Source organism: Physeter macrocephalus, chromosome 6 (assembly GCF_002837175.3).
Source record: "Physeter macrocephalus isolate SW-GA chromosome 6, ASM283717v5, whole genome shotgun sequence".
Classification (NCBI taxonomy): domain Eukaryota; kingdom Metazoa; phylum Chordata; class Mammalia; order Artiodactyla; family Physeteridae; genus Physeter; species Physeter macrocephalus.
Window position 1 is genome coordinate 2734563 of NC_041219.1, and position 22486 is coordinate 2757048.

A 22486-nucleotide genomic window follows, 5' to 3' on the forward strand; every position below is an offset into this window, starting at 1 on the left:
TTGGGACGTGGGTTGAAAAGAAGCCTGGGTCTCTGCCCTAGATCCCGATACAATGGGTATAGAATGGGGCCTAGAGATCTGTACCTTGAATAAAGTGCCTTTGATCATATAAATTCAACACCTGACGAAAACAGAGGCCCAAAGGAGTCACGACTAGGCGGGTCTCCCGATTGGAGATTCGCGGTTCTGCCCTTTGGGTGGTGGCCGAAGGGCATCTGGGTTTTCGTTTTGGAGGCGTCGGGGACGGCTTGCTTTTCCGGGCTCTCTGGGTTCACCAGACTGGCGTTCCCTCGCGTTTCTCTCAATGCAGGAGTCGCAGTGGGTTAGCTGCTCTACAAGTGCCCGTATGCCGCTGCCCAATCAGCTGGTTTCTTCCGGGCACCTGGCGAAGCCTCAAGTCTGGCTGCGGGGCGGAGGCGGGAGAGAGCACCCCGCCCCCGCATCCGCTCCGCCCCTTGCCCGCCCCCGCTGAGCCTCGGCCCTCCCCACCCAATCCCGGTCCTCCGCTGGGAGCTTGGGGCGGGGCTTTGTCGCCGCCCCGCCCCTCCGCGCAAGCTAGCCGCCGGGGGAGTGGAAGCATTTGCGAAAGCTGATGGTGTTTTTTTAGAAAATAAGTTTCAGATGTACAGCATTATAGTTCAACATCTGAATATACTAGAGCGTGATCACCACTACAGTCTAGTTGCGATCCGTCACCATACAGTTAACCCACTTCATGCATTTCGCCCAACCCCCTGGAAGCTGTCGGTCCTACAGTCGCGGAGCTGATTGGCTGATCTTGGGCGTCTACGTAGCCCGTGTTTTCCGGAATTTGGGTTGAGCTTGGGGGAGTGGAGTATGGCTTCTCTAAGTCAGCCCTTGCGCGAGCTACAGGGACCTTTGCTCCCACCCAAGGACCTGGTGGAGGAGGAAGATGATTATCTGAGGGAGGATGCGGAGGAGGAGGAAGACACGGTGTTTGTCGATGCCGAGGAGCTCTGCAGTGGGGGCGTAAAGGCGGGCAGCCTCCCTGGTCGGCTCCGTGGTGAGGAAGCAACTCGCCCCTGGGGATGGGTTTGGCCTGGGGATGGCCTCGTCCCAAGTTAGGCGACCTATCGCTGCTAATAGACTTCCTTTGGGATGGCCTAGCTGTTTCGTCCTGTTTAGGATAAAATAAAAACAGCAACAACCACAAGAATAGCAGAGACTTGAGCAAATACTATGTAAGCTTGGGCTCCACGTGTATCTCATTTAATGATGACAACTTTTTCAGGTAGTTTTATAGTCGAGGAAACAGTGGGTGTCCAGCCAGTATTCACACCCAGAATCAGGGCTTTTAACTATTTTCCTGTCTTTCCTGGAGTCGAGTATGTGGTTACTTTTCAGCTACTTAGACACACATGCACATAAACACCCCAAGGCACTGTTGATTCATTAACCTTGTGTTAATAACCTTGTGATCTGTGTTTACCTTGTATAGTTTCCTGTCCTAAGAATTATACCTATTTTGTGTACCTGGTGACTGATGTTTAAGAATGTTTGAATGTTCAGACCACTGCTGTACTGTAGAATTTTCTCTGTTGATGGCATTGCTCTATATTTGCTCTGTCCAATATAACAGCTGTTAGCCACATGTGGCTATTGAGAACTTTAAATGCAGCTAGTGCACCTGAGGAGTTGAATTTTTAATTTTAATTAATTTAAATTTAAATAGTCACAGGTGAGTGAACAATACAGGTTTAGACAGAAAATTTTTAAGTATATGTGGAGGGTTTAGTCATTTATCCTGAAAGTGTTAGTGATTGGCTACCATCTTCCAAGCAAGGTGTTTGTTTTGTTGGGATACCTTGGAGAGATTAGATGATGAGGTTGCTGTCTTAATGGAGCTTACCCTCTAATGAATTAAACAGACATTCTATAAATAATCACAGAAGTAACTATAATATCTCTCAGTGCTTAGAAGGAATAGTAAGAAGTGCTATGAGAGGTTATATTCATGAGATTCAGGGCTTTCCTGAGGAAGTGACAATTAAGCTGAGGTCTGTACTAAATGGGGTAAACAGTAAGGAAGAAATTATTTAAGGCAAGTGGAACAGCTTTTGCAAAGGCCCTGGGTAGGAGGTACCATGACATTTTTTAGAAACTGCTTGAAGGTCAGTATTGACTTGAGATCAGAGTAGAGAGAGAGGACTGCTTTTAGAAGAGGAACAACAGACTTTTGCCATGTACCATGCCTCCCTCCTGGAATATAAAAACATGAAACATTGTCATGTTCTAGAGAGCTTACAGTGTAGTGGAGGAAGACAGATAAACAGGTAAGTGGAATATAGACATTGTAACAGATATCTGTAGAGGGTACTGTCCAGGGATTAAAGAGAGTAGTGGATTTGACAAAACATTGGGAAGAGATTTTAAATTATCCTAAATTAACTTTTTTTTTTTTTTTTTAAGTTTCAATTTTTGATGAAAACACTCACCAGCAATGTGAAGTGTTTGGACGTTTTCCATTAATGGGTGCTTGGTGGCGAGTGAAGGTACAGGTAAAGCCTGTAGGATCAAGGAGCTATCAAGTTCAAGGATTTCCTTCTTACTTTTTACAGTCAGATATGTCAGCACCAAATCAGTTACACATCTGTTCCCTCTTTCTTAAAGACTGTAATGTCTCCAGTGAAAACAGAATTAAATTTTTAGCATGGGTAAATGATGAATCAAGTTATAAAGACCTCAACTTTGAAAATCTTAGAGAAAAATTAAGAACTTACCAAAAGAACATTGAAAGGAATACTCAAAAACAATCTACACAGAAAACACAAGAAGAGTCACCACCAGATTCCGAGATACTGCTTCCTCTGGAAAACACAAGTAAGTGATTTTATCATTGAGTTTTAGTGTAATTGAGATACTGGATGACTGGTGTGTTCAAAATATTACCAGTACAGTATTGATATCTTGGTATAGTATTCTTTTTTTAAATTGGTTTGATGAAATGTGTTTCTATTGCTTTTGGAGTATGTCATTGACATTGCAGGTTTCTCATCTATAATGTGAAGAGATTGGGTGAGATGGTCTTTAAACACCTTTCAGTTCCTTTCCTGCTCTAAAAGTGTGATTCTAGGTCTCTCTCTAACTTTTGTGTCCTAGGATTACCTTGAGTCATTAAGAAGAAGTTCAGTTATCAATTATTCTGTTTCAGAAGGCAGAGAAGAAAGGCAAGAATATGAGCAATCCATTTTGGAAAGATTTCAGTTCAAAATAGTTTAAAATAACTTTTAAATATGGTTTGTTATCTGGACATTCACATATATGGAATATTTCATTTCTTAATTTTATCAAATAAATTTGGCAGTACATCCCTGAATGATTTCAATGATGAAAGCATCATGATTACAGTAAGAAGAATGACTATAAAGATTAATATGTAAATGATTTTTTTTTTTTTTTTTTTTTTTTGTGTTACGCGGGCCTCTCACTGTTGTGGCCTCTCCCGTTGCGGAGCACAGGCTCCGGACGCGCAGGCTCAGCGTCCATGGCTCGGGGGCCTAGGCGCTCCGCGGCATGTGGGATCCTCCTGGACCGGGGCACGAACCGGCGTCCCCTGCGTCGGCAGGCGGACTCTCAACCACTGCGCCACCAGGGAAGCCCTATGTAAATGATTTTTAATGCTTAGCTTTAAATTTATCTATATATTATTGAGTCAGAAATTTTATTCTGATTCTGTTGCAAGCCGAAGGAAACAAAAGGCTAAGAGGTAGCTATCTAAGCATTTGAAGAACATAAATTTTGGTGTTAAACACAATGAAAAACATCTTGATACAAAAGCAAGTGTTATAATACAATCAATTTTCTTGCTGGTCACAGTAAATTTATTACTCTCTCTTTGATTTGGTTTTCTTAAACTGGTTGTGCTAAATGGGGAAGTCCATCAAATCAGTTGTTCTATGAGTTCATTTGTATGTTTTTATTTGTTCTTTTCCGATATCCTGTAGTTCCATTTATAACTGTGATGAGAGCTTTGCAGTTCCCCAAAATAATGGAATTCCTTCCAGTTCTTCTGCCCCGACACTTTAAACGGCTCATAAGCTCAGATTCTACAGAGGTGTTGGAAGAGATAGAAGAGATTTTAGGTACACAGCCATGGAAACTCGGATTTCGTAAAGTAAGAAAGACATTTGCTTAGCATTTTGTAATCTTATGCAAGGGAGGATGTCTCAAGCTTGACAGTTTTTTGCATCTCTTTCAAGGGAAAGAAATGTGTATGACTTCAGTGTTGATTTATTTTCCTTGCAGTGTTGCAACTAAATATAAACTTCTACCTGTAGCTCTTATGCAATAAATTTACAAAGGAAAACAAAATAACAAAATAAATGACATTCAAATGATCAATACTTCAGTTACATAATTTAATTTCATATGACATTTTTTGTAACTAAACTGCCATTGCACCTTGAATATAGATCTCATCGAAGACAAGTTCTTAAGAGTTTGGCAAGTCCATTCTCCTGTGCTACGCAATTCCTCACTTTCCTATTTGAACTTTCGAAGACCTTTGTTATTCATATGGTATATGATGATGCCATTTGATTTTTTTTCTTTGGCACAATAATGTTATTTACAATTTCTTTGGCACTTCTGTTTTTCTTATTAGAGACCAGGAGTAGTAAAGTGGCACCGTGAAGCTCCAGAGATGTTGAAAACCAAATGTGGCACTTAAATCTTGGCAGTACTTGGTTATAGGTGGTTTTCCAAATGAAAATACAATTTAAAAATTCTGAGATAATTGGTGGGATCCCCAAGAATGTTTACAGATCCCACCCCCCCTGCCCCCCATTTGAGAAATACTGGAATAATGACTTTGTTCCCTCTATAAAATGACTATGATTTCAATATGCTTGGAAAAATGAGATTCTGGAACATTAGATTATTATATATATTTATTCAGTAGGAAAGAGAAGCAGAGCAATGAGCCTTCTGGGACTCAAGTGGGAAAAGGAGGCTTGGAGTCCCCTTTTCAGCATGTAAACCACCACCCAGAATAAAGACTTTTACTGAGGTTTTGTATTCATTTGCTAGGGCTGCTGTAACAAACAGCATAGACCGGGTGCCTTAAACCACAGACATTTATTTTCTCACAGTTCTGGAGGCTATAAATCCAAAGTCAAGGTGCCAGCAGGGTTGGTTTCTTCTGAGGCCTCTCTCCTTAGCTTATGGATGGCTTTCTTCTTCCTGTGTCTTCACATGGTCTTCCCTCTGTGCTTGTCTGGGTCCTAAAATCTTCTTATGACACCAGTCATATTGGATTAGGGCCCACCCCAGTGATCTCATTTTAACTTAATTACCTCCTTAAAGACCCTGTCTCCAAATATGGTCACATTCTGGGGTACTGGGTGTTAGGATTTCAACATATGAATTTTGGGGAGGACACATTTCAGCCCATAAAATGTATGGAGGGCTCCAGGGGTGATGTCTCCATGGGAAAAAAAAAATGGAGCTGGTAGACGACCTACTTAGTGGATCATGGCGCAGGAAATTCTGTACCTTTTCAGTAGAGTTTGGGCAGAATTGTTGATAGGCACATGGAAAACTAAACAAGCCAAGAAAATGAGGCACTCAGTAACTTCACAATACACACAAGCGTTCAACACAAAGTTAATGTAATCACAGCATATCATGTCACTCAGCCGTGAATGCTGTTGACACTGATTTAACCGAAATCAGTTTTCAAAATGTATACTATAACTTTTCTCAAAGATGGGAGGAAGAGAAGCATGTGTGGAAGTGACAGTATAAAGGGAGCAAACTTCCTTGAAGAAAGACTTTCCATAGTAAGGAGTTAACTCTAATTACCTAAATTTTTTTTAAAAAATTAAGGAATAGTATAAACAATACGTAGAAATGTGGAGATAAATTCTGGAAGAAATAACTGAAAATGTTGAGGGTGTTGCCTTTAGAAGGCATGGAAAGGGTAAGTCAGAGGATTCCTATTTTTTGTGTTTAGTCTCATAGTGTTATTTGACTTTTAAAACTGTATGTGTATTGCTTTGAAAAAACATAATTTTAATTATGAAATTATATAGATCTCTAATCACTGTACAGTTAATTAAAAAAATTAGTGATGTATTAGGTACGTAGTTATTTTTTCCCAAATTTTATTGAAACACATGTCTTCTGGGACTTAAAAAATTATTAATAAACACTATAGTTTTCACTGTAATTCTCAAAATAGTCATCTAATAGTCAATTATAAAAATATTTATAATTTTTATAAGCAAACTTGAACTTTCTTTTCTTAAAGATAACCTACAGACAGTTGAAGCTTCTGCGATGTGAGGCAAGTTGGACATCGTTTTGTCAGTGCAGGTCTCTTCTCCAGTTGATGACTGATTTGGAGAGGAATGCATTAGTAATATATTCTGAACTGAAGCAGATGTGTAGAGAGCAAGGGCACACGTGTGTTGAAGAAGCTGACTTAACTTATGAATTGTCAGACCGCATGGCTTTTCATGATGCTTGGCAGTCTCTGAAGTTCTTGAAGGATATTGGTGTGGTGACGTATGAGAAGGGCTGTGTCTTTCTTTATGACCTTTACCAGGCTGAAAGAGGCATTGCCTCTTCAATCTGTGACCTGATGACAAGGTCGCCATGGCGATTACACGTTGATGTCAAAAAGGTGCTTGCGTCTATTCACACCACAAGACCTGAGAATTCAGGAAGTGATGATACGTTGAATAAAAGTAAACCTGACGAAACAGGATTAGAAGATCCTGTGGATATTTGGGACACTCAGGACAGCGGTGACCATATTTGGGATAATGGTGAAAATGAAGTTAAGGCAGAAATAAGTGAAGTCCAACTGGATCAGGATCAGGTGGCTGCTTTGGACCTGATTTGCTCCAATGCTGTGACAGTCATAAGTGGGAAAGGTGGTAGTGGGAAGACCACAATTGTTAGCCAGCTTTTTAAGCATATAGAGCTGTTGGAAGAAAGAGAAGTGAAAAAAGCTTGTGAAGATTTTGAACAAGACCAGAATGTACCAGAAGAATGGATTACCTGCACCAAGCAAAGTCAGCCGAAGCCAGACAAGGCTATAGAGGTTTTACTTACAGCACCTACAGGGAAAGCAGCTGGCTTACTGAGACAGAAAACTGGTTTCAGAGCTTATACGCTATGTCAGGTAAAGCCTTTTACATTTTTTTCTCTACGTAAAACATTTGTCTTAAACACGGGCTTAATGTAATGAGTTTATTTTTCATTTCTTCCTGACAGCAATCAGTAGGCATTTATTGAAGGTCTTCTAGATCCTTGCCTTGTGGTAGCTAATCACTTAGATCAGTGCCACTCAAAACAGCCAGTGTATAGACTGTTACTATTTGCAGTGAGATAGGAGCTTGTGCCAGAACGTAGATCAGTGTACTGCTGCTTCCTTCATTGAGAAAGTCTTATTATGAAAAAAAAAAAAAAAAAAAAAAAGGTCAGGTAAACTAAAGTGTATGCTTAATGCTGTAGTTAGTTTAGATTCTGGCACATGCCCTGTTTCTCAATGGGACTGGTTTCAAACATGAGTCCACATTTTGTAGAATGAAAGCTCCGTCAAAGTGAGGACTTGGATCATCTGGTTTAGTGCTTTATCTCCTTTGCCTACAACAGTGCCTGGCAAATAGTAGTTGCATAATAAAAATTTCAAATGAATTAAGATGCTTGAAAAAAATAGCTTTGGCTATAGTTAAGAGTCATGAAGTTTTAAACTTGTAAAGAGTTGGAGAGTTTCCTTTAGCCCTGATCTGCCATTTTATAGATCAAAGAACTTAGTCGTTGGAAGATTTCTGAAGGAAATAACAATTGAATTGGAGTCTAATGGACAAGGAAGCTCAGGTAAGGAGAAGAACATTTTATTTAAGGGAAAGGCCTTCCCAGAGGCATTGAGGTGAATGATCAAGTGCATATAGAGGATTTTGAGGGGACTGTGCTGATTGGAATGAAGTGTGTATATTGTAAAATAATGGAAATTACACTTGGTTTAGACCAGGAATTTGAGCTTTAAAGTTTGTAAAGTATTTTGCCATTTCATTAAATCCTTGACAAACGAGTGAAGTGGGTAAGTGATGTTATCTGCATTTTACAGGAGAGCCATTTAAACTTTGGGTGTGTTAAACAATTGGCCCCAAACCTTAACTGAGTGCAGAGCTAGATTCACATCTCTGACCTCCCAGCTTGCTTCTCTTTCCAAGGTGCCATGATCCCCTCATTTACTACGGACCTTGTATACCTAACAAAGAAGCTTGGACTTGATTTACCGGGGAGCCATTTAGGTTCCTAAGCAAGAGAGTGAAATGAAGAAAGCAGTTCTAAGGAAGGCTACCTAGAATCATAGACCCACGAGCCACCCTAGAAATTGCTTTTGCATTACTTTTATTTGTCACATGAGTGGGCATGATCCTAGAGAAGTTCAGTGTAGCTCATTGGTGGAAGAGTCTTCTGATCAGTTTATGATTTTTTCCATTACGCTTTCACTTCTGTTTAGTCTGAAGGATTGAATTAGAAAAGGAGAGGCCAGAGAGGGATCATTACTAAATTTCATCGTATGTTCCAACTCTGATCAATTGGTAGTATCTTAATATCGGGTTGGGATGCTGGGAGGACATTTCTAAAGCCATGTTTAGGCTCAGGAAAGAGTGTAAGGGCACAGGAGAGGCATTGAGGTGGCACTTATGCCACTTATTTATCATCCTTGGGCTAGGGATACTAGGTTTAGCAGATAAAAATGCAAATAATTTTTTAGTATAAGTGAGCATATATAGTATATGCATACAACATAGAAACATTTGTGGAATGGTATACAACAAAATATTTAACATTCTCTGGTTGTAATTTTACAAAAAATTTTTTCCCTCTTCTGTATTTTTTTAAATGGTAAATATTATTACCCCTGTAATAAATAGTTTTTTTAGTTGTCTTGGTGGTGGTGGTTTTTTCAATGTTGGAGAAGTAAGGGAGTTTAGAATACTAGGAGAAAAAGTAGTATTTTCATAGTTAGTTTGGGCAGGCACCCCCTAATTTCCAGAATGGAGTATTACAATTGGGAGAAGAGTGGGGCTTAAGTGTTTGGGCCATCTCAGAAGGCCAAGAGAAGGTTTATTTGGGGGTAGAAAACAATAGGGAGTTCTGTCTGGTCAAGAGTGATAAGAGAACAGTTGGGATTCTTGCAGTGGAATGGTGCTGTGTGAGAAACTTGTTAAACACACCAAGTACTCCATAGGAAGCAATTTTTTGAACTATTTCATCTGTATTTTCTGGGATTCATCCTATAACTTTTGTGTTCTCTATTTCTTTAGTCTGTTTCCCTATGTTACTCTATGTACATCCTCCCTGTCCCTTCCCCATTTAAGAGTTTTGTTTTAAAAGAATATGTTGTTAAAAAATTTTTTTTTTTGGTAAATTTTATAACCTGAATTTTAAAATGCCATACTTTGCTTGTAGGTCAATTATAGCTTCTACTTATGGGAGAAAAAAACAATGACCAAGGACATGCCATGGAAATTTTCTTCAGTTAGAGTTCTGGTTGTGGATGAAGGGAGTTTGGTATCTGTCGGAATCTTTAAATCAGTTTTAAATTTACTGTGTGAGCACTCCCAACTTTCTAAGCTTATTATCCTTGGTAAGTTAAAATATTGTTGGAATCCTAATTGTTTGGTTCAAATTATTGTGGTTAGTAGGTTCTTTATACCATTTCACTGTTTTAATATCCATATCCTACAGGCGGGAAGCCATTTCTCAGACCCCACTTGGAAGCCACTCTGAGTTCAGTCTGACCAGTCTCTTTATCAGCTTGGGTGGCTCTTTGTTTTGGCCAGGATATCAGCAAGCTAGGTTGTGAATGAAATAGAGTTGTGAGGAGTTACTGTAATTACCTAAATGATGACTATTAAAATAGTAAAATTCTCACAGTCTCAGAGTAAATCAGGATGTAGATCATTTGGAAGTAATAGAAAGTCTGAATTATAGACCACTTCAAAGTAATTTTATGATTTTAAGCTAATAATTCACATTAGACCTCACCAGCCTCGTAAGTCCTTTCCAATTCCGGTGAGATTCAGTTTGATGCTATTAGGTAGTACCGATGTGTAGACCATGTTTTTTAATGGAGAAAAAAATAGAATTGCAATGAGAGAATCAATATATTTATAAAGAACTGTTTTACGTATTTGAGGATATTGTGTAAGCAGTTGATTTTATTAATAGCTTAAGCATTCTCTCAGTTTCCACCCAGAAAATAGTTTCTCTTTTCTCAGGCTCTGGAGGCGCAGGCCCAGCGGCCATGGCCCAGGGGCCCAGCCGCCCCGCGGCACGTGGGATCCTCCCGGACCGGGGCACGAACCCTTGTCCCCCGAATCGGCAGGCGGACCCTCAACCACTGCGCCACCAGGGAAGCCCTAAAAAGATTTTTAATAGAGCAAAATGTTATCATTACATTACTGGAATTTATTATCAAATGCACTGGGTTTGTTTATTTTGCATTTTGTATGTTAAGTTTATTTGAGGCCATAGATTTTTCCATGTTTAGTAAGACATTGAGCAAGATTGAATAAGTGACTAAATTCTAGATATCTAAGGCCTGTTTTTTTCTTTACCTGTTGGTGAAAATATATGCCCCAACAGTTTGCCTGTGTTTATAGATATGAAAAAAGTTCAATTCATGTTTTACCTTACTGTGTTATCACTATTTTTTCTATCTTATATTGTTTAATTGGAATGTTTTTTGTTGTTGTTGTTGAATATTTTTGAAGACTTAATGTTCTTAAGTAATTTTAAACGAAGATTTTTTAAGTTTTTCCTCAGAGTAAGTCTTTATAATTATAGCATATATCAGTAGGGAGAAATAAAAATAATTTCTAAATTTCGAGATCCCAGTTACATAAAACCTACTCTATCTGTTTTTCCCCATTTTAGGTGATATTAGACAGTTACCCAGTATTGAACCTGGTAACTTGTTGAAAGATCTGTTTGAGACTCTCAAGTCAAGAAATTGTGCTATTGAACTAAAGACAAACCATAGAGCAGAATCTGAACTAATTGTGGACAATGCTACAAGGTATAATATAACTAAAATTTTACATTTTCTCTCTGTCATATTAGAAATAAAGATTAAAAAAAAATTACCTTTTGAATTAGGGTGATTCAGTGCAGTATGTTTACTATGCTCTTTTAGCAAACCTTTTCTGTCCTTCAGGTATATGTATACCTTTTGTCCCACAGTTAGAAAACAAAATATTTTTCATTATTGATCCAAGATAAATTAGTGTTGAAATTTAAGTGTAAATGTATTTTCCTGATTTTAAAAGTATATATGTGAAATAAAGTTGCACCAGGCTTAGAGACCAGAATAAACCCAAGGGGGACAGAAATAAACCCAGAGGGGAACGGAAATGAATTCATTAGAGTTCAAGGGTGACTTGGGGAAGACATTTCCTGTAATTTTTATAAGGGGAGCCCAAAGCAAAAAAGAAAAAGGTATTTTACTCCTTGATGAATCCTGGTGGCACCAGTGGCATATTACTCTCCTTAAAGTAGGAAAGAATCCTTCTCTTTCCTTAATCTTTGCATAAGCCTTTAGAGTAATCCTCTCTAATAGATGTGATGGGACCACAGAATATTAAGACACTTTTTTATTCATTGGGCCAAAATTTATCTTTGTTTTTGACTCTGTTTTACAAGGTGCTGTTTTTGTTGGCTGGTTTTAGGTTTCATTTTCCCTTTATTGGCTGTAGTGCATGATTTATTTCTGTATCTGCATGGAATTATTTTGGTTCTACCTTATCACTGTCCATTATTTTGGGAATTATAAGGATCATGGGGCAATCAGCTGAGTGGCAGAGGATTTAGTTGATTTGAATAAAAATTTAGCACAGGTCCTGAACTGTTGCTAAGATCACGAATTTAGCCTGAAACTTCATTGCCTTAGGTCTTCTTTGTACAACATTTTGTGTGTGTCTGTCCTCCTGCCCTTGGACCTGCTGTGTATCCATCTGGGGCTTAGGACCTGGAACTAGATTTTTGACTATACTTGAGGACAAAAAATGACTTACTAGATAACGTAGAATTACAATGGAAGGTAGATTTTGCTCAAAGAAATGCTTTCTTTACGATGATTTGTTTTCTGTCAGATGAGTTCTTATTTCTTTAATGATGGATGAAAAACTTATTAGGTTATGTGGAGGTCTTTGCAGTAGCTATCAGGTTCAGATATTCAGCAGGACAGGGTATTGTATTAGACTACAAGATGCTGTTTTTGTTGCTTAAACATTTTCTTGGTTGGATGTCAGCAGAAACTAGAGTATTCAAAGCCTACTATCTCCCTGCCCCATCTACCCTGGAAAAGATAGTGGGGGTAGAGGCAGAATGGACAGGAATAGGGTAGATGATATAGGTTCGTACTGGGACGTTAAGAAAAATAATGCAGTTGGAAGTGTAACTATAACTCTTACCTATAACTCTTCTGCTCCTACATAAAGTCCACCTCAGTTTTGGAATGTTGGTAGATGATGGGTCATTTTAAAGTCTAGAAATCTTGGAAGAATCTAAAGCACATTAGGTTTCTTAGAACTCAATTTTATCTGAAATGTAGGAATTCCTTTTAGTAACCCTTTTGATGTCTTTTGGGCTGAGCTCTGTTCCTTTCATTATTTCTTCGTGGTCATCATCACCAAGTGTTTAATGACAGAAGGATCCCAGTGATACCACGGAAAAGCTTCTGGAGATAGAAGTATGTTACATGTCCTGGGTCAGAAGCAAAACAGGAAATCCATGGTGATTCTCAGTACCCCAAATTAAATCTGGGATAGTTCCAGCGGGGACAGCCTTCTTCCCTCTTTCTCCTTTCCTCCCTTCCAACCCTGTTGGGAAGGATTGAAAGATGACACAGTAGGGTACTATACCTTTGATAGCTAGGCTGCTGTTAGGTCTTTACAGGGTGTCAGTTTTCTTCCAAATAACCAAGGAGGGAGTCTAGTATGACAAGGCCCCTGGCCTTTACTGTGCTTTCTGATATGACTTGCTAGTCTTGGGAAATACAAGTACAAAAGAAGGATGAGGAGGGAACAGAAACAAAGAGAAGATGTGGATACTTGGTTCAGCTGGGAAGATGAGACCATATATATGATATATACAGAAGAAAGGAGAAAAGAAAGAGTATGATGTAAATGTATGGAAAACCCCAAAGAGTTTAAATTAATTTAAATAGAAAGGAATATGGAGCCCAGTGGGCCCAAATTTCCCTCCTAGCTCCCCTGCTTTTTACCTCTGTGATCTTGGACAACCCCAGTGGAGTTAACTAAGCCTCATGTTGCTCATCTGTGAAATGAGGATAATACCTACTTGGTATGGTTCTTTAGTGGTCTGGAGAAAAGTAGGTCAAGTTCTCAGAATGTTGCTTAGTAAATTCCATGACAATTTTTTCTAATGCTTTTAATGTGCTAGGGGTAGGGGACTGATGGATAAAAGTAGCATTATGGTCTTGTTAAGTGTATTTTGAAACTCATTTACTATTTATAATGCATATATGGGTAGCCCTTTTACCCTATTTATGACCTATTCACAGATATTAATTATTGTAATGACATTATCTCTGCTCGTATGTGAAGATACATTTTTGGATACTAATGCTCTTGGTGTATTATTTTACCTTTATTTAAGAATCTCAAGACGCCAGTTTCCAACATTTGATGCAGAGCTGAATATCTCTGATGATCCAACATTCCGTGTCTCAATACAAGATAAATCATTTATTTTTGTTAGACTGCCTGAAGAAGATGCCAATTCTCAGTTCTCAAAAAGTAATCATCACTCTTGTAAGTATAAACTTTTATGTTATATAGGGTTAAATATTTCAGTTTTGTAATATAGTTATTAAATGACTAGTGATAATTTTATGTGATGGTAAAGATAAATATTGCTAGTAAAACGTTAGGCACTGAAAATAAATAAACTAATTTATTAATCATCAAAAGCAGATTACTTTAGAATTTTGTAAAGAAGTAAGCTCTTGACACATGCATACTAAGGACTTAGTAAATATTTGTTGAGTAAATAAGTGGATGTAGATGATTAGTTTAAAATAAAGCAAAGCCCTAAGTAATCCAGGTTCATTCAGGAGAAAGCATGTCTTAATGAATGAAGCTTTTCTTTTACAGCAAATACTGTAAAAGTACAGTATTTGCTGGAAAAGTAAATACCACATTGGTTGTTTTGAGTACATTTGTGAAACAAAAGTAATGGCTGTCAAACTCTTGCCAAGCTGAGTTCCTAATAGTTCTGTTTCTAGTAAAGTGGACAAGCATCACTTCTAATTGTGGGTGTTAGGATGACAGCATGGCAGGGTTGAGGAAGTGCATGGGATAGGGAATCTTCTGCCTTATGTGTATGACCCATGTCACATCACTCTACTATTTGTAAAATGGGAGTCATAGTGACAGTGCCTGGGGGACAGTTGTGAAAGTTGAGGGCGTTCACAGGTTTTGAGAAACTATATGAATGTTAGTTTTTTGTGAGTAATAGGTCTTATCTACTCCAAATGAATTTATTTAAATTGAATTTATTTATTTATTTAAATAATTTGGTCTTTATATTATAAACTTAGTAAGCTTTTTTAAATAGTGTAGTGGATTACTCAAAATTGAATTAGTGAAAATTTAAATGATTTTTATTGAGGATTTATTATAGTTGCCACAGTTCTTCAAGGTATATCCTTCCTCCTTAGCAGCTTTCACTCTGCATGTGAAATTAATTGACATTCAGCTTTATCTGTAAGCCTTTCCTCCTTTGTGTGTCCCCATCTCAGTTCCTTTGGGTTAGTTAGTGTTCATTCACATGTTACATTATTCTTTTTTTAAATGAGCTCATGTAATAATAGGATTCTATAAATGCCTTTTTGGCTTTTTTTTTATTATTATAGAAATCATTTATATTCCTTAACAAAAGTCAAGTGATACAGAAGTGTTTGAAGTAAAAATTAATATTTCCTTTAATCATCCCCTGTCCTCTTCCCCTGAATCAACCCCATAAAGATCACATCTATAGGAAGAGCTTGGAGTTTCTCTTTTTAAACTATAGGAAGAGCTTGGAGTTTCTCTTTTTAAACTATAGGAAGAGCTTGGAGTTTCTCTTTTTAAACCGTATTATATCCATACACAGACATATATTAGTTTTACATAATTTGGTTTATAAGCTGTGTATTGTTTTTTGACTTGTTTTTTATTATACATGTTGCGAATAATTTATAGATAATGTTTATTCTCTCCACAGCTTACTTAGCTCATAGTAGGTATTAGTATAGATGAAGAAAATGAGACTAAGATGGTTAAGAAACTGGCTTTCTTTGCCACTCCATTTAGATCTACCTCAAATATGTTTAGTTTTATTTCTGGCACCCATTCTTTACATTAATGAGAATGTACTTAAAAAAAAAAGTTGTTCCAGAATGGTAGTGGAGCTTAGCTGGAGCTGTTTTCTATCTTAATTACAAACTTCAGCTGGAAAATGAGCCTCTTCTTTAAGAGAAGTGAATAAATGACTCAGAGAGCCATGTAGTATTTTTTCGTTAACAATTATTATTTCTTAATACTTAAGTAATAAGTATTTCTTAATAAATTACTCAGTTATTCCCATTATTGCAAGGTACAAAGGCCTAAGACAGGCTTCGTAGCTGGGCTAGAATTCCAGAGATGTTAAAATATGAGAAAAAAATGCATATCTTAGAAACAATTTAGTACAGCGTATGTATTGATCTGGGAGATGTAGAGAGAGTGAACAAAGCAAGGAGCAGAACAGTGTGCGTGATCCTGTACGTGTGAAAGAAACCAGTGTTTTGTGAGACCTTTGGCAAGCGGGGCTTGGCTGGCGGTGAGCTGAGTCTTGGACATTTTTTAATGATAATCCTTCCTTCATCTGAAAAATGAAGGGCTCAGCGAGCAACTGATTCAGTCTTCCTAGAGCAGGGATCACAAGGCCTGGGCTTTTCCATTCCCTTGTGATGTATCTGCTATGAGCGAAAGACCCAAAAGCCTGGAATGTTTTTACCCCAATTTTTATTTCTTCTGCCTCTCCTGAGAAATGTTCCCTGATTTGTAACATTGCTGAGAGAGGTTAGAGGAAGCTTGCTTCTCAGTGCTCTGCAAAGGACCAGCTGTAAGTGGACATTATCACTGTCAACGATCTGAGCTCTAAGAGAGGGAGGCTGGTCACCCTACCCCACTGGAAAATTTCTTTTACTTCCAAGAGCCTCAGTTTCACTGTGGTAACAAGGATGTAATTAGTGGTGCTAGTTAAACTATTTAACAGCTGGTAGGGTCTGGTCACTCTTGGAATGGATGCCCTTCCTGTGTCAGGGTTAACCTTTTAGTTGCTGAATCATGGGGAGATCTGGGGGCTCTGGAGGAAGGAGAGACATGGGTGGGAGGGAGGGCACTGTGGTGTTTGGGGAGTAGCTATTTTCTAGTGAAAACGGAAATATCTCCATATGCTATACTGGTATGTATCAGCTAAATGTCAGCCCTGTATATAATAATACATGCATCATGTGAGTATTGTGAAGATTAAAGATGAAATCACATAACGCAAAGCATATAGATTCTCAAATTATAACTCATGACCACTAGTACCACCAGAACTTAAGACAGAAAGAAGTCTTACATTAGTAATTATGTTACGTATTTTGTCCTCTTGCTCATACTTTAAATTCAGCATTCACAAACCATCAGTAAATATGCAGTGGTGATATTACAAATTAGGAGCTGTCCTGGCTAGTGATTGAGGATAGAGTGTCTGGAACCGTCACCTTCATTCCGGCTGATGAAACAGATGAGGTTGATGCTCCCATGGTGAACTTGTATCCCATTTGGTGAGATGTTTTCCTGGACCCCTTAGCAGGAATTCTGAATTAGTTTCTCCATTGAAACAATGTTATAATTTAGTGCTTTGCTGTGTTAACTTTTTTCTCTTGAATTATCAGATTTATATTCTGCAGTTAGTACTTTACTCAAAGAAAAGGACCTAGAAGATGCAAAAACATCACAATTTATTGCATTTAGAAGGTAAAGCATTTACAAAATCTTGGTGTTTTTAATGAAGCTTTTAAATCTCATACCTTATGAATCTAGGTGCTGTTGGAATGGGAGACTGGTAGTTCATCACTGTGAATTCTCTCTCTTATTTTGAGGTATTTCTTGGGTAGGTCCAGCAGAAGGCAGTTTCTAAAGAGGGCTCTTTCTTTTTATTGGCCACGCCTTGCAGCTTGTGGGATCTTAGTTCCCTGACTAGGGATTGAACCCGGGCCCTTGGCAGTGAGAACGCTGAGTCCTAACCACTGGACTGCCAGGGAATTCCCTAAAGAGGTGCTCTTTCTACCAAATATTATATTTGGTAACTCATAGGAAATCTGAGTGGAAGAAAGGGTTATGTTAAGGTCAAAATTACGAAATACTTTTCCTGGAGAAAGTCCTGGAAACTTTTCTTTTTAAAAAAAAAAAAAAGATTATTTATTTATTTAATTATTTAATTATATTTTTGGCTGCATCGGGTCTTAGTTGCGGCACGCGGGCTCTTCATTGTGGTGTGCGGGCTTCTCTCTAGTTGTGGCGTGCGGGTTTTCTCTCTCTAGTTGTGGCGCGCAGGCTCCGGAGCGCGTAGGCTCTGTAGTTTATGGCACGCGGGCTCTAGTTGAGGCGAGCGAGCTCAGTAGTTGTGGCACGTGGGCTTAGTTGCCCAGTGGCATGTGGGATCTTAGTTCCCCTACCAGGGATTGAACCTACGTCCCCTGCATTGCAAGGCAGATTCTTTACCACTGGACCACCAGGGAAGTCTCAATTCTGGAAACTTTTGATAGAATCCAGTATCTCATAATTGTTGGTAACAGAAATCCACACAAAAGAGGTTCCATTAAGGTGACCCTTGTATTTTTCTGTGTTCCAGGCAGGACTGTGACGTTATCAACACCTGCTGTTGCAAGCACTACACGGGCCGTCTAATCAAGTGAGGACAGTGCTTCCTGGATTCGCCATACTTTTGTTTGTTTTGACGTTTATCACTGTAGCTGCATATTTAAAAATCTTTTTTCTCCTTTGTGAAGTCAAATGATATCTTCAATTAAATATAATATATATCCTTAGGAATTGACTTTTTGGTAATCAGGGTAATAAGAAAAATAAAGAATAAAATTGTCCCTGTGGTTTCCTACCTCTAGCTTCTCCAAGATGAGCGTGGAGAATTCAGGGCAATTTTTCAAATTAGAATATGCGTGGAATGTGTACAAGAACCTTAGCAATAGGGTGCCTACAGAGAGCACCTTAGGTGGACTTTTATCAGGGAAATAGGAGCATAGAAAAGCCACTCTATTCACATGTAGGACAGACTAACTCACTTCTCTGGCATTTATCAATACCTACTCTTTATTAAGTGCAGAGAACCCAGAGAAGTGTAAATTACAAGAGGAGCTCCCTGTCTATTGTGGAAAGACACAAAAAAACATGATAGGTAGCCCAACAAAGCGTTGAAAAGCATAAGATTGGGGCCATCCAGTTTGGGTCACAGTAATTGTGATCTTGGGCAGGTAATTTCACCTATCTATGTATGTAAAAGAGGACACTTACCCAGAATTTCCCTCATAAAGTTGTAGTAAGGATGTAATGAAATAATATACCTAAAGCACTTACCCCGGTAACTGGTATTATCACCAGCACTTATTTGATTTGCTGCTATTATTCTGATATAATTATTACAATAGAAATATGTGTAAGTGCTGTAAGACTTGAATTGGGGTAATGATAAGAGAGATTGGAGAGGAGAGGATGAATTTAAAAGGTAGAGTCAATAAGATTTTTGGTAACTTTTGGAATATAAAGGCAAAGAGAGACAGCAGCCTTTATGCCAAGATTTCTAACTTGAAAAAATTCGACTGGGAAATGTCAGAGTTTGAGGTGCTGCAGAAAGTGTAGATAGACCACAACTGAGGGAGCCTGATTTCTTGTTGACCTTTGGAGAACAAAAGTGACGTAAAGAGACTGTGGAAATAATTTTGAGAACTGGATCAGATCTGAGTAAGAGTCAATACTTAAAGAAAATGAAATTGAGGTTTTCCAAACTCTGATGCTGTATTATTATTTTCTAACCCAGAAACCATCAGAATAGACTTGAATTTGGAGTTGGTGATAAAATTTGTTGTACCAGGAATGCGTATCTCTCAGACTTACTCCCTGAAAATACCTTCAACAGCCAACAAAATAATGAACTAAAGGCCGGTGGTGAAGACTTTAATGGTACTCCTCATGGTTTTGCTAAAAATAAGCATGACTTTGAAAGTGGTATTCGACTCTGCAATGGAGAAGTATTTTTCATAACAGAGGTAAATGATAACAGAAAAATAGTACCTTTTTACCTATGAGGGATAGATTTGGTTTTCTTTTATTGCCCGAGGATTGATTCAGAATTTAATCATATCAGAGCTGGCATTCTTCTTCTATAATTTTTTGTTAAGGATTTTTGCATCTGTGTCCATGAGGGATCTTGGTTTGTAGTTTTCTAGTGATATCTTGTCTGATTTTGGTGTCTGACTAATGCTGGCCTCATAAAGTGAGTTGGGAAGTGTTCCTTTCTCTTACATGTTCTGGAAGACTCTGTGAAGAAACATTTTTAATAAGTTTGAAGTGCTTGAGTAACAAAAAACAAGGGACAAGTGACACACTTATTATATTTTACAAAGCATCACTTCCTTGGTTGCTGCTTAAATGTAGGAGCTATAGAAGTGGTCACCTTGAATTTGTCCTCATTGTATAAACACCCTTTTAAACTTACAAGTTTATTCTTTAAAATCTGTGAGGAAAAGTAAACTCTTTGCAAAAAATACATGCAGACTTACATAGTCAGTGCAAGAAGTGAAATGTATAGTCTTCAAAATAAGAAAGACAACACAGACTGTTCTCCAAAGAGTCAAATTATGGTTAAATTTCAAGGACCAAAAACTTCCATTTGTGGTTATTAAAATATTTGGGTGTGTCTATATTCAGTTGATGCTCAAGCATAGATTTTAAGCTTTTTGAAATTCTTAACAATTATACATGCTATTTTATTTATAAGGTGCTTGCATTTTATGTTCAACCCCAAAATAGACCTTTACAGTGTACATATTTGAAAACATACAAAACAGTTATTTGTTTTGATGACAGGATAAAACTGATATAACTTTTGGAAAGAAAAGATTTTTGACTATTAATAATATGGCTGGCTTCGAAGTAACTGTGGATTTTGGGAAACTAATGCAATATTGTCACATAAAACATGCATGGGCAAGAACTATTCACACTTTTCAGGTAAGAATGGACTTTTATAAAGCAATTTAAATAGCTTGCCAAGATAGAGTACCTTGCATTATTTTCTTCCTAAGTTTTGTTGCTTTTATTATTTTTTTAATTAGGAAACAAACTACACAAAAGTACAGAAACTACTATACAGACACTAATGTTTTGCACTCTCTGCTTCAGAGCTGTCTTTATTTTCTGGATCTAAGATATAGTTAAAGCCTCATCCTGCAGGCCTTCCCATGTCTCCCAGGGAAAGAGCGGTCAGGACCAGGATAACTGAATTTCCCTCTTGCTTCCGTCTCCAGTGTCACTTGGCATGGCACTCTTACTGATCTTGCCTTTATTTAAAATTTTGATATTTTGTTCATTGTGGATCTTTTTTGCTCTAAATTTTAACTTTTAAATTATTTTAAACTGAAATATAGTTGACTTACATTGTTTCAGGTGTACACAAAAGTGATTCAGTTATATGTGTAAAAATATATGTATATATATTTTCAGATTCTTTTCCATTATTGGTTATTACAAGATATTGAATATATCAGTAGTGCCCTGTGCGATATAGAAGGTCCTTGTTGTTTATTTTATATATAGTAGAGTGTATCTGTTAATTCAAAATCCCTAATTTATCCCTTCCCACCCCTTCCTTTTCCCCTTTGGTAACCATAAGTTTGTTTTCTATGTCTGTGAGACTGTTTCTGTTTTGTAAATAAGTTCATTTGTGTCTTTTTTTTTGATTCCACATATAAGTGATATCATATTTGTCTTTCTCTGACTCACTTCACTTAGTATGGTAATTTCTAGGTCCATCCATTTTGCTGCAAATGGCATTGTTTCATTCCTTTTTCCTTTTTTTTTTTTTTGGCCGCATCGTGCAGCTTGTGGGATCTTAGTTACCTGACTAAGGATTGAACCCAGGCCCGGCAGTGAAAGCACCGAGTCCTAACCACTGGACCGCCAGGGAATTCCCTATTTCATTCTTTTTTATGGCTGACTAGTATTCTGTTGTATGTATGTGTGTGTGTGTGTGTGTGTGTGTGTGTGTGTGTGTGTATTGTATATATATGTATTATATATATATATATATATATATATATAAAATATATATATACACATACCACGTCTTCTTTATCCATTCGTGTGTCGATTCACATTTAGGTTGCTTCCGTGTCTTGGCTATTGTAAGTAGTGCTGCTGTGAACATTGGGGTGCATGTATCTTTTCAAATTAGAGTTTTCTCTAGAAAAAAATATGCCCAGGAGTGGGATTGCTGGATCATATGGTAATTCTATTTTTAGTTTTAGTTTTTTTAAAAAATTTTTTTAAAAATGCAAGTAACTGTATTTTTTGTCCACGCCGTGTGGCTTACGGGATCTCAGTTCCCTGACCAGGGATTGAACCCACACCCTCAGCAGTGAAAGTGCAAGTCCTAACCACTGGACCACCAGGGAATTCCCTATTTTTAGTTTTTTGAGGAACTTCCGTATTGTTCTCCATAGTGGCTGCACCAATTTACATTCCCACCAACAGTGTAGGAGGGTTCTGTTTTCTCCACACCCTCTCCAGCATTTATTATTTATAGACTTTTTGATGATGGCTATTCTGACTGGTGTGAGGTGATACCTCATTGTAGTTCTGATTTGCATTTCTCTAATTAGTAATGTTGAGCATCTTTTCATGCGCCTGTTGGCCATCTATATGTCTTTGGAGAAATGTCTATTTAGGTTTTCTGCCCATTTTTTGATTGGGTTGTTTGTTTTTTTGATATTGAGCTGTATGAGCTGTTTGTATATTTTGGAAATTAATCCCTTGTCGGTTGCATTGATTGCAAATATTTTTTCCCAGTCCATAGGTTGTCTTTTCATTTTGTTTATGGTTTCCTTTGTGGTGCAAAAGCTTTTAAGTTAAATGAGGTCCCATTTGCTTATTTTTGCTTTTGTTTCCATTGCTCTAGAAGATGGCTCCCCAAAAATATTGCTGTGATTTATGTCAAAGAGTGTTCTGCGTATGTTTTCCTCCAGGAGTTTAAAAATATCTGGTCTTACATTTAGCTCTTTAATCTGTTTTGAGTTTATTTTTGTTTATGGTGTTAGAGAATGTTCTAATTTCGTTCTTTTACATGTAGCTGTCCAGTTTTCCCAGCACAACTTATTGAAGAGACTGTC

General features: G+C 37.8%; 1 protein-coding gene across 2 annotated transcripts in view; it reads left to right on the forward strand.

Moving 5' to 3' along the window:
• The first annotated feature begins 814 nt into the window (after positions 1-814).
• HELB (DNA helicase B) overlaps positions 815-22486 on the forward strand; it is a 33633-nt gene continuing 11961 nt past the window's right edge. The window contains exons 1-11 of one of the 2 annotated variants that reach the window (XM_007120230.4): positions 815-1024; positions 2431-2841; positions 3966-4135; positions 6272-7150; positions 9454-9631; positions 10924-11065; positions 13666-13820; positions 16979-17060; positions 17938-17997; positions 19138-19366; positions 20187-20330. In XM_007120230.4, the coding sequence (XP_007120292.2) occupies positions 838-1024; positions 2431-2841; positions 3966-4135; positions 6272-7150; positions 9454-9631; positions 10924-11065; positions 13666-13820; positions 16979-17060; positions 17938-17997; positions 19138-19366; positions 20187-20330 (2637 nt within the window). In that variant the 5' untranslated portion in view covers positions 815-837. The remainder of the gene's footprint in view (positions 1025-2430; positions 2842-3965; positions 4136-6271; positions 7151-9453; positions 9632-10923; positions 11066-13665; positions 13821-16978; positions 17061-17937; positions 17998-19137; positions 19367-20186; positions 20331-22486) is intronic. The other variant, XM_055085184.1, reaches the window with a different exon arrangement.